The 13,094-nt window shown below is 39.2% G+C and overlaps 1 protein-coding gene across 5 annotated transcripts in view; it reads left to right on the top strand.

The window, feature by feature from the left end:
- ADAMTS6 (ADAM metallopeptidase with thrombospondin type 1 motif 6) overlaps nucleotides 1-7,231 on the top strand; it is a 150,764-nt gene extending 143,533 nt beyond the window's left edge. For all 5 annotated transcript variants that reach the window (XM_071801811.1, XM_071801812.1, XM_071801810.1 and 2 more), the window contains one exon: nucleotides 3,777-7,231. In XM_071801811.1, coding sequence (XP_071657912.1) covers nucleotides 3,777-3,886 — 110 coding nt within the window. In that variant the 3' untranslated portion in view covers nucleotides 3,887-7,231. The remainder of the gene's footprint in view (nucleotides 1-3,776) is intronic.
- Nucleotides 7,232-13,094: the final 5,863 nt, after the last annotated feature.

The raw sequence follows: 13,094 nt of genomic DNA, 5'->3' as shown, positions 1-13,094 counted from the left end.
TGCTATTAAATACTGAATATTAGCAGCACTAACTATTTGCAAGAATAACATATATGTGTTGCACATTTTTTCTCTTAAAATAACATCTTAGACACAAAAGGAGGGAACATCTCTTGCGTTAGTAAAGTGTTAGCCTTTAAATAGGGAGGCATATCTTTTTCAACATGCTAGAGATGCTGGAAAGCTTGTAAGATTTGAGAACTAACTAATCCTAAAGAAGACAACTGATTTTGCAAAGGTAATACCTTATAAGAAAGAAATATTTGAGTTCTGGTGTTCACTTGTGAATGCATTTGTGAGAGGGGTGTACTGTGCCTGTGCACTTGCTTTTATCTCTCTTCAAGTGCAGTGGGATGTGAACTGTGTATCAGTATTTCGGAATCAGGGACAGAATCTCTCAGAGCAAGGGTTCTGCCCCTCAAGAATGGATGTGTGTAGCAGAGCACATGTGCGGGCACACACAGACTTGTCACCATGCCACCTGGTAGCACTGTTTTGTCCTTTGAGCCCCACTGTGGGGCAAAAGCATCTCCAACAACAACTCACTGGTTTGCAGTGCGGCTAGACTTGCTGAGGGGATACCCTTCCCATTTCAAACCCCAGCAAGCCACCTGATCCCTATCACTTGCCAAACTCTAGTGCTTGCACCCTATAGAACCCATTCAGTAGTTGCTGGACAATTAAATTTTGCTAACCCACGATAAGAACATACATGTTTTTGAGGGACCTTGAGCCACTCTGCAGTATAATGGTCATGTTGGTGAAGTTTAGAAGCACTTTCTTGGGGAAAGTAAGGCTTGTTTACATAAAAGAAAAGTCAAAATTTTTAGCATACAGAAATAGTAAAAGAAAGTTACAATATGTCTTGTCAAATTTTACGTCTGCTTGGCTCTTCATTTTCTTTAAACTCTTCATTGGTGACTTACAATATTGTAGATTGGGCTTTTGACAGACTGCCACCGTTGAGGGTAACATTACATTTGCTCCTGGAAGTGAGCTACAGGCAGCATGTACTACACAATTTGAAATGTATTCAGAATTATTTTATTCTCTGAAGTGTATGTATGTCTGCTGAATCTAGACAGCTGAAGACCTACTGAAACTTTGACTTAAAAACTGTTTTATCTATTTAAGTTTCATTTCAGTTTTCTTTTTATTTTGCATTATATGTCTCTGCAGTCTGTTTAGCTGAAGGCACAATGACATTCTGTGATTTTATTACTGTAACATGATACTTAATATCATAATATTGTCTGATCTAGCCACAAAGTTCAGGAAAGGAGAGTTTAATACATGCAGCTTACTGCAGCTTATTAACTTATTAGTTTCTAGGAACAAAAAGGGCTCTGCTAAACATCTTCCATTCAACCACAGTCCTATGAAGAATAGGCTACTTCATCAACCACCATATTTATTTCAAAACTGATTTTTAAAACAGAAGTTGTGGGCAACTTCCAGAATATTGTCTCAATGCTGTCCAAATGACACTGGCTGAACAGCATCCAGTTTTAGTCAAGAGGAAGAATAACTTTAAGAAACATGAAATATGATAATTTCAAATCCTACTTTTAGCAAAAATGCAGTTAGTGGCTTCACCTATGTTTAACTAATACGATGCGTATGAGGGTTATTTTTGCAATTGGGTGAACTTCTTACATCTTGTCAAGATCAAGTGAGCCTTTTTATTTCTCACTTCATTAATATTTCACCATCTGTCTCTCTTATACTCCCAGTCTCCACAAGCATGAGGACCCAAAATATTTCTGGAAGGTATTTTGGGAAGAGTTTTTGAAACTCAGTGAAACACAGTGGCCATGTGCTGCTGATAGATATGTCTATTTCCACAAGCTACCCCCAATGTCTTTTGTCCTGGCATTCGACTATGTTTCAAATTGAGATTTAGAAAGTGAGAAAAGTAGTACATAAAAGATTGGGTAGGTAGAATAAAAAATTACAGTAAAAGCACTGTATCTATGTTAATGGAATGAAAGTTTAAATAATTTCATGACCTCTACTCATCTAGCTAAAAAACATCCATATTGCCATTATCAGAAATACTGTTCAGTACATAGCCCTGAAGTTCAGCCTCACTAATACTTGCCTAGATTCAAATACTAAAGCTCATCATCTGCACTACAGTGTGCTTGCATGATGAACTCACTGTCCATAACTACCTATTCCAGAGCAAAAATAATATCCTGGGAGATTGTATGTAGAAGGAAGACAAATAGGAGTAGCTGGAGGATTCTATGTGCTGGTTGTGTTTGTTTCACTATAACTCTTTTATTTTCTCACCTGCTTGGTGTGTCTGTTGTCTCTTTCATATTTGGCTTACAGACATCTCGGAGTCAAGGATTATTGTTCTGTCAGGCCTTGGAGCAACAGCATCCAGACTTTCAGTCTTCACAGATATCAATTTGATACAAAATACTATAATGGTCAAAGTACTGCTAGTTTATCTCCTTTTTATTCATGTTTTGCTTATAGCTGTTGTAATTTGAGAAAGATTGTAGGAGGAAGCCAGTATCAAATGCAACCTTTAAAGACTAAAAGCTTACAGCATTCACTGGAGACAAATTATTTTCTAATAAATTAATTTCATTCTTCCCATCACTTAATTTTTGTACTTTAAAGTTGTGGGTTTACTTTTTCACCATACACGTCTCTTCCATCTTCCTACACATGAAGCAAGGCTCCTTCCCAAAGTCATATTTTAAGTGTCAGTCTGGAAGGAACTGTGCAAATGCTTTTAACTAAAAATCCTGTATCAGGCATCTATCACAATACTCACTCCATTCGAAATGAAATCTGTGGTAGCAGCACCTGAGCTGTAGAACCCGAGTGTACCCCTGAGCTCTCAGCTACAGCTGGTATCTCCAGCTGTATTAGAATGAGAACTGGTCATGGACCAAACTGTTCCATTCCCTATTCCCACCTTCTTTCTACAGACAAGAAGCTAAACTAGAGGAGAGCCACGAGGTGTTCAATAGTGTTCCTATAATGTACCCTCACAAGTCGCTTTAGAAACAACCTGTGTGGGATGGAAAAGAAGGAATCCCTCCTCTGTGTGGTTGAATGCATTGTTCTCCCTTCCTGGGAGAGTTACCTGCTGGTATGATAAAGGCTTGCTGAGCATATAGGGAAAACATGGCTACACAATAAAACTCCTACATGTCTATTACAGGCATAAAATTGGCTTTCCCTCCTGCGTAAGAGAAATTGTGGATGTGTGGAACCAAGCCTAAAGTGTAACTCACCATTCAGTCCAGTCACCAAACTCACACTGTTATGTTTTTATTTGTAACACTTTTTCTTCATCCCTATTAGCTGCAATGCACATTCTGTTTCATGAATTCTTACAAATATAAAGGCATGGTACCAAATAGTGCGAATCATGTTAGATTTTGGATAACCTCTCATGGATGGATAAAATAACTCCTGAGAAAGAAGCTATAAAAGTATTGTAAGAAAAATGGCTCACATTTCCTAACTGTCTAAAGTGATTATTTATCCCAATAAATGATAATTCTTCCAAGACAAAGTGGACACACTTGTAAATGTCTGGGAGAGAAGCCCTGCAAACATTTTAATGGCTTTTTAAAATATATTGTGTGCACTCAGCTGGACTAGAAAGAGAAGTTACGAAGAGGGCAAGGTGGGTGGATGTAGAAGCAGCACGTTAAATGTCAAATTTTCTCTGTACTATAATTTTTCTTTTTTCTTTTTTTTTCTTTTTTTTTTTTTTTCCCCTTCTCTTTAATGTTCTTAACTATTAGAGTGCAAAGATGTGAACAAAGTGGCATATTGCCCACTGGTGCTGAAGTTCAAGTTCTGCAGTCGAGCATACTTCAGACAGATGTGCTGCAAGACCTGCCAAGGACACTGACCCACAGAAAGCAGAAGAATATGCCTTGTTATTATCATTGTGGAAGAGTGTCCATCAAAGTGAGCCACACAGCGGAATGAGGTTGTCGTCCTTGCAAATGCATTACCCTGTGGAAAACGTAACCACTGGTCAGCCCCAGCTGACAGGATTTCAATATTATTTTAACTTCTGTGAAGTGGGATTTATTAATCCAAAGTGCTGGACACAGTATAAGGAGGGCATGCCAAATTGGAAAGATCCACAAAACACGTATAGAATAGCTTACTGTGGAACATTTGTGTTCTTTTGACTAAATCCAATAGTCTGTTTACCTCCTTGGACCATTAAAATAATTTTTATTATGGACTTAGCAATGACACTGAATCCATTTGTATTTAAAACTGTTTAAAATGTAGCTGTTATGACTTGGTCTACTATGGAAGTAAAGAAGAATCAAAAAAATGTTAAGTCATAGCTTAAAAATGTTAACTATTTTATCTCATGACACAGCACCACAATTTAAATTATAAAATGAGCTTGGAAACGTTATTTAAGGAGCATAATTTTTTCTTTTTTTTTTAAAGTATTTTTCCTTCATTCCACCTAATTCTCCTTGGAGTAATCCATATTTCCTGAACACTGCTGTGAGCCATATATAAAGCTGTACTAAATAGAACAACCATAAGGGACTTAGTTTTAAGAGGTGCAACAGTTATTGCGGTGGTGCATGAAATACAAGTGTGCTATGAAATGAAATTGAATCTGCATTGCAGGTTTATAGCCATCTTACCATTGTACAAGTGAAGCTGAGATTTCCACTGAAAGGGAACATATTTCAGTATCATGGAGGAGGCAGGCTCCAACAGTGGTGAAGACCGTATTGCCAGCTCCTTCACTACTACCGTACAGGTTGCTTAGAACTTACACTTTGACTCCAGCTCACTTTTGTTTACAACACCAGCCACAAAGAAGAAACACCTTTGTGGGCATCTAGATCTGATTTACATGCTACTTTCGATTCTCTAAAACTAAGGAATTCCAGTGTAAAAGATAAGTCTACTGTGTAATAGCAAGAATCTTTTGCAAAGCCGAAGGTTAAAATGGATTCCAGATGTCCCTTTCTTTGATACCACAGCAGAAGGGCACTTGTTCATGAGAAGGAATATGTGAATGTGCGGTTCAGGAGACCACATCCCAGTGGGCAAGGATTACAACCAAAGAATAAGTGACTTGTGGAGGTATCTACATTCTGCTCAAATGAGCAGTCAAAAGTGTGCTTGAGCCAAGAGGCCTGTTAGGCTGTCAGGAGAAAAGCACACTGAAAAAGGGGATGATAGAATGAAGTCTGGCCACTTTCCTTCACGTAAATGGCCAGGTACATAGTTAAAGCTGGACCATATTTAAAGCTAGGAGCAGCTTTCAACATTGGACTGGAACAAGGTCATGCTTCTGAATTGGTAGCTAGATGCCTTAACTATTCTGCTGCCATACTCCACTTATTTCATATTACCGTATTTTTAATATTCACCAAATACTTTGCATTTTTAAATGTGAAACCAAACTACTCTAGGGAAGTCATGTTCAATAATCTACCATTAAAAAGTTTATTGTCTTGCTCCTCTTCCCCCCTCACTTTTCAGTAACAGACTCAACAAGGGGATAAAGAAAGTAGGTACTTGTTTATATTAATATATTGTACTTGAACACTTGCATTTTGGAGCAGGTATGTAATGAATGTGCTTTTGTGTCCAACTGTGCCTCCTTTGTTGTAGTGCAATTAAAATTATGTGAACAATAACGTGTTACAAATTCTAACTCAAATAGCACTTTTTTAAAAAAAGTACTCTCTGCAGTGAAAAATAATTTCAAGGTATCATGAGATTGAAGTGTACTAGTGTATTTTACCAATAACAAGCCAAATGCGTTACACACTATTTACTAATGTGAATTAACATGGAACAATAGATATTGTTAACAGGAGTCATACCATGAAATCCCCCCAACATGTTGACAATCTATCTGTGGGGTTTTGTGCAACCCACGTATTAATGACCATCAAATTCCTGTCATCTGCTACCTCTTGCCAGTATTTCCGCTTCTGTACGCCTGTGACCAGTGGAATGCATTTTCAGATGGCTTGCGTGTATTCACATACGCTTATCTGCTGCTCTCGCCACCACGTAAACAACTCCTGTTAAAACTGACACCAGTGGATAAAAAATGCCAATCTTTGGGAGTTTCATATGGGGATTAAGGGCAATATGTAGTCCTTCTCTGTTAAGTGAATTGACTTTCTATATCCTTTTTACAAAACACCTTGGTGCTAGCATGCCCTGGCTAGGTCAAAAATATTATAAAAGGGAAAGGGGTTGCAATGGCATTCCCTAAATAAGAGGCCTCTTTGTATCAGGGTCTGGTTTTCTCCAGGGCATGATTTTGTTTATCATCTAATGTGTCTTTTCAGCTAACAAGAAAAGGGTTTCCTATATGTATTCAAAAGAAACCTTTTTTTTTTTTTTTTTTACCTCATTTAGAACATTAAAATTGCAAGGATTGTTTCCAAAGACACATTTTGCTCTCTTACTGGTGCTAGAACACTAGGGAGTCTGATGTTTACTCTGCAACATAACAGCACTGAGGTTGGAATTTAAAGAACTCCCTGGAGCAACACGGAATTGTATTGTTAAAGGGAACAAAACAGAATGTATGTGGATTTACAAACTAAACAATGCTTCAGATTGAAACCTAATTCAATGAAAAATAATTGGTTTCCACAGCACGGTTCACTGCTGCTGCTACAGTGTAGCCATCTATATAATCTAAGCTAAATAGTTTTGTATTCCTAAATAGTGACAATAGGTCTATTTGTATAGGCTATAAATACGACATGCCTAGAATCAAATAGAATACAAAATGCAGAAATCAATCTGGTGCCAGTACTTCCACTGAGCAATACTATTAGCTGAAGAAGATCAAAACTGAAGCAAAGATCTAGAGATTAACCCCTCAAGGTGTATGCACCCAAAAAATAGTCAATTTCTTTAGGAACTTTGTAATGGAGTGAATGTCACATAGATATCCTTAATAATACAGACTGAAATTACCTTTGTATTATTGTGATTAGTTGCTTATTATTTTATACTCAGTATTAATGTGGTACACTGTTACTTTATTATTATTTTTGCTTTTGTAAATTATATTCTAATTTATTGTCATGTTTCTTAACACTTGTTCTACATGCATTCTCCTGCTTGTAATGACAACAAAAATATTGTAACACTTGATGCAGTGAGATTCCACACCAGGCACAGATTTGTTTTCAACATAGATAATTTAGTGAAATAAAACTGCAGCTTTTAAGAATTATACCGACGGTACAGTTGTCTGTTCCCTGACTTACCATTGCTAGAATTCTGTATGCTTAATGTTTGTTTTGTCAGATGCATCAAAATACATATATAATGTTTTCTTTCAAGTAACGTCTATATGTTATGCCAGAATCCTGTCCTTGGCAGCAGCGATGTTTGTCATATATAAGCAAAACAATAAGGAAAGGAAAAGTCAAGACCATGGTAATGTACATTATTAAATAATATTTTAGCCTAAGCAATAATGTAGATCAAGAATTAAATTAATGGCAGAAAAAAATATCCTGTAATTCTTGGAATGATTTCATTAACAGCCAGTCAATAATAACAAGAACAATAAAATGTCCTTCTTGCATTGGGCTTTTAAGGTTTTATCTGAAGTTTATCAGAAGCCATGTTGGTTTTAAATATAAGTAATTTCAGAAGATTTGGTGCTTAGGTCACTGTTGCTAAGAGATGCTTCTTATCTGGTACAGCAAAAATATCTTGTATGGAAATCTCTGATTGAGTCCTATGAAATAATTATTGTTTCTCAGGTAAAATCTAGTTTCTGATTTAAGGAAAATAATCACTTTACTGTTATGAGTAAGATGCTAAAGCACAATGAACATAAAATACTTTGATAAGGCATTTACTAATTCTGCTTATTCTTTTTTAGTCTATTTACAGTTGATGAGTCAAAAAACAGTTACCTGTTTTAAAGGTACAGGAATTTCTACCTGTGCTCCATCATGAAAGTTTTATTGCCCTATAGATCAGAAATTAATGATGGTAAATAACACAGTCTGATAACAGTTTTTTTCTGTCATTCCAAATTTGTTGACTTTCCTCCCATAGGTTCATGCTAGAAGCTACTAGCTGGTATGTTTCCCATTATTGTTCAGTTTTGAGTATTCTTCCCCCTGGAGCATTTCTGGTTTGGATTATAATGACAAACTGGGTACACTGAAACAGATGCTGTTGTTTTTCACTCTTTTCTTCCTCCTGCTACCTTAAACTTAATATCACCTATGCTGACTATAGAATTCCTGGCAGACAGAATGCCCTTCAGTCCTCTTAAAATGCATTCTCCCCGTGCCTGAACTTCCTTCTGGAGCCAGCCCTGTTATTATAATTATCTGTTGCACTTTTTCAGTTTATTTATTGAGGAAATGGACACTATTTTTACCAGAGATACTTGCTTTTCCTTTCTCTGAGTTCCCTTGCTATACTTCATCATGTTTCCTCCATCAGTAAACTCCCTGTTCTCTTCTGAAGCTACCTGATCTGCAAGAAGGACTTTTAAATATCCTATGTAGAATGTTGAAGAGGCCTTGGTTATTTTGCTGACTTTTTTTTATTTATTTTTTTTTAATTTTTTTTATTACTAGAAACTAAGATCCAGGACTCTTCTATGGAGGTTTGCTGCAATAGACTTTGGATGAGTCCTGTGAGCCTCATCTGGAGTCAGTCAGTCAAGAGAAGGCCATTACTGAGCTGAGGCTGTCATTCTGCAAGAAGTGACACCCTATCTGGCTGTCTTCCCTTCACCACAAACAACAATTAGGTGGAAGGGATGGATCACTGCTTCTGTGTGGTCTCTCCAATCTTTGTCCTAGACAGAATGGTGTAAGAGCATTTGCATGCAGTAATCGGGATGGAATCTCACACAGATTTATAAGGGCTCAACCACAGAAGAGGGTTCAGTACAGCACTAGCAACTTGGTGGTTTCCCAAGTATATTTGGCCCAGCTAGGGGAGGAGTTCAGGTCCAGTTTAGGAAACGGAACCACTTAGAATGTGGTACAGTGTGCATGTAAGGATACTGCATTCCTTACGCTGGCATGTCACCTAAGCACCACACATCATTTATTTTCTGCTGTTTCTGCACAAGACTGACATTTTCATTGAGCTGGACAGGCTAGAGGACACATAGTTTATGCTGAGAGGTCATATAGCTACCAGTCAGAAAAATACTGAAATCTGACTTTGAAAGAGTGTAAGTATGTATTTCTGCAGTAAGAGTGCGCAGATGCTCTTTCTGTAAACTGGAAGGCCATTTCACAGAAGATCTAGCAAGATCACTAGATAAAAAAATCTTACTTCTTCAGTAATCCTGTTTGGAACAAATTCATCAGATCACAGTTTGAGATAGAAAAGGAAGTGTTCTGGAAGCCAGAAGTGAAGGCTTAGCCAGAGAGTGCTGCAGGCTTTGGTTGCAATGACCACCCAGAGGGATCAGATTTGGCCTGGCTGATAAAGGATAAACCGTGGCTTTTGGAAACTCTATTTCTTCAGTGCTAAGCACATAAAAATCAGTGTATTTGTTTACTCTTCTCCCTGCCTCCACGTGACATCAAAGTCTTTATAACTGTACACACTCTGGCAATGTTTATAAGAAATTACCATCGTATTGTTTGGTGGTTTTTTTGTTTTTTTTTTTAAATGAAGGCTAGTATTCTGTATAGGATTCAGTATGTCCCTCCACTTAGAAGCAGATTAGTATGGAGTAACACTGTGTGCAATAGGCTGAGGTAACAGTCCTGCGTGTGTGAGAAAATCTTCCAGTTATATCTTTGTGGAAAGACACAGACCCTTGAGTTAACTAGAACTTCAGGAGGTAAATTAGAATCATAGAATAGTTTGGGTTGGAAGGGACCCCTCTGCTATGAGCAGGCACCTCTTCGACTAGATCGGGTTGCTCAGAGCCCTGGCCCTGAATGTCTCCAGGGATGGAGCATTGACCACTGCTCTGGGCAACCTGTGCCAGTGTGTCACCACCCTCATTGTAAACAATTTCTTCTTTCGTGTCTAGGCTGAAGAGTGCGTTTTAAGAGTTGAGAGTGCATTTTAAGTTATTACTGCCACATTTGTTCTGGTCAGCTTGCGGTATAAACCAAATAATTTTACAGAAGTACAGTGCACTTAGTAGGATCACTGCCTTCCGACATCTTTGAATACTGATCAGATCAGGTCAGTGCCTTGTGCACACACGATGATGTGTGTTTGAAAAGTTTGCAGTCAATTTCCAGGACACTCATTCCTCAGAATCCACACACTGGGACAGGACTGCTCTTCCCTCCATCATCTTCTCCCCCTGCTTACTGCTTCTCCTTTTTCTCACTGCTTTCATGTCTGTGGAGTCTCATATTTGGTGTACAGTACTGCTGTCTTTGAGCTGATATTTTAATGTTATTTAGAGTTTTCACATCTGTAACTTAACACTGTCGTATGTTAAGAATGCTAATTTTAGACTGGTTTTGTGAATTATTTACTGAAGTGTAAAATTTAATATAAAGTCCAAGAAGAATTTGAAGAAACAAGTGATAGAGAGGCATTGATATTTTTTTTCAATAAGATACCAGATAAAGATAATTTTCACACTTTTTCAACTGCAATAATTAAAAACTCTCTTGAAGTATTTTTTCCAGTTATGAAGAACACTAAATATAAACAGAAGGAACTGAGCCACTCATTTGATCTTTCAGATACTCTTTCACATTTAGCCTTTGCTATCGAAATACACTATCAAAACAAGACCTTCTGCAGCAAAAAGGAATCTCAAGCATCTCATTTGGCCTTTCTGGCTCAAAGTTTCCTTAGAAGTTTATTTACCTAAGATAAGGTTACATTGCTGAAACCATCCTGTCAATTAGCAGATAACATTTGACTTCAGATGTATTGTTCTTCTCAAGCATTTTGTCAAGGATAGTGCTGGTAACTGAGTTTCTAGAGAGGAGGGAAGGCATGACGGCTATAATTACATGTACCAATTAACTATAGCTTGCTCAGTCCTTGTTAAATAGAGTGCAGAACAGCCTATTTAAATAAAAGGGGAATTTAAGTTGCATTTTGCACCAACCGCAAAGGGAAAATACAAGAGAAGAATAGTCCATCTTGGGATTTTCAGTGAGGCTCAGTTTTGGTTGCTTACTGCAATCCTAGGTAAAATATTTGGAAAGCTAAAGGAGGATGCTCTGAATTCTGTTAACATGGATTTTTTTTTTTTAGACTTTCTTATCTTAATCGGCCTAAGAAAGGTCTCAAGCTTTAAGACAAACATCCTTCTGTAAAGTATCCTCCCCCCTGATTTGTGAAATTGCTCTGGTTTTGCTGCTTCTTGCAGTCATGATGATAAAAAATTTTAATGAAAGAAAACCTACCAAGAACTATGGGTTTGGGGCCCTGGTTTCATGGCTATGGACATGTTCCCTCAGTCTCTTTCTCCTCTAGATGGAAAACTCTGCCATCTGTCCCTTTTTCCCCCAATATGATCAAACCCATTTCTGGCACCACAGACTTGCTGGCTGTTTCTTGGCATTCTCATGCTGTGGGCAGACACTCAGTAAAACGGGTGGATGTGGCTTCAGACCTGGCAGGTGCCTCTGCCTGTGGCACCTGGGACAGAACTGCATTATATCAGCTTATGTGGTCTTCCCATCACCTGGCAGGCATGGTGGGGACAGGCTGCACCCAAGAAACACACTCTTTCCAGGACATCTTCAAATTCGGCTAGCAGCCTTCTATTAGCTTTCCTGCCTGTGGTATGAGGTGGCCCTCAGCCCTTTTTGGGAGCCCAGCTCAGAGCCACTGCCAGGACAGGGTGGTGGTGTGCCTGAGCCAGGGCTGGGTCTTGCCCTGGTTGCTTGTGTGTAGTGTGGAGAGCTGCTGAGCTCCAAGCTGGGTGTGGGTTGACTTCACACTGAGAAGCCCCAGGTCTGAGCAGCACCCTGGATAAGGAGCATCCATGGCCCTTGCTGGCTCTGGACTGGGCTGGAAAAGTGAAGGCGAAGACACAGCACACGGCCACACAGCTCCAAAGAGAGAAGACCCCGCTGTCAGCAGGAGGGCTCGAGCTGAGGTGGAAGGCAGATGGTAGGGCTGGGGGAGACATGGTGGGGCTGCAGCCCTGGGGCATGCGCATCAGTGAGGGAGGGACACACCAGGCTGAGAGAGCTGCAGAGGGTCTGTAGGGTGGGGAGGGAGAGTGAGGCCATGAGATGGAGTAGGGAAGCTAGGAGGGCATAGAGGGCCTAAGGAAATCTCAGGTAGTAAGAGGATCTGGGGCAAGGGTTAGAGGAACTGGTGGAGACCACAGGTCTCGGCCAGAGGTGCCCCTACAATGGAGAGGAGGTGGCTCCTGTGGGTAGCTGGCTTGTGCAAGAAACCTGCAGAAAAGCCTTGAGCTCAAAGAGGCCAAAAAGATGTCCTTGCAGAAGCTCAGACCTCAGGATGTAGAGTGCCCATGCAGACTGTGGAGACAGAGCAACTCTTGGTCAGTTTAATCCCTTCAGTGAAGTCCAGAAATGCTATGTACACTATTAAAAGAAAGTAACTGTGTCTCTTTTGGTGACTTGCAGCAGTGAGCTGAACTCTGTATCTCTTTGGATAGCCTGTTTTAATCGGCTGTGCTGTATTTAGCGGATAAGTGAAAGATCACGAAAAGTAGCAGTTACAAAAATGTTATCCATAAATCTGCCTGCCACAAAGACAGCAGTGTTCTCGAATGCCAGATGCTCGCTGAGTCCTGTGTAATTCTGCTGAGCTGATGAACAAACACTTAGAGTGTGTGTTGACTCTCAGCTGGTCATCAGGATAGCGAAGATCTGCCAAGAGGTATGTTACTTGTTAACAGTCTGAGACTTAATGCCTTCAAAACAATAAACCTTGAATCTCCTTTAAAAACAAAAGGGTAAGAGAGTGGTAACATGTTTTGGTAAACTTTGGACTGAAATTTTGATCGTTCCCCTGTGACTTGAGCAACTTGACTACAAAAGCAGTCACGTTGCATAGGGTGTCCAGAGTTGTCCAATGGAGTGCTGTGGTTACGTGTAAAATGCCAACTTGTTTTTGTTTGTGTTTCCCTTACTATATCATGTGTG

Source organism: Patagioenas fasciata, chromosome Z (genome assembly GCF_037038585.1).
Source record: "Patagioenas fasciata isolate bPatFas1 chromosome Z, bPatFas1.hap1, whole genome shotgun sequence".
NCBI lineage: Eukaryota > Metazoa > Chordata > Aves > Columbiformes > Columbidae > Patagioenas > Patagioenas fasciata.
Note: the sequence above shows the minus strand (reverse complement) of the source record. Positions and strands in the feature narration are given on the sequence as shown.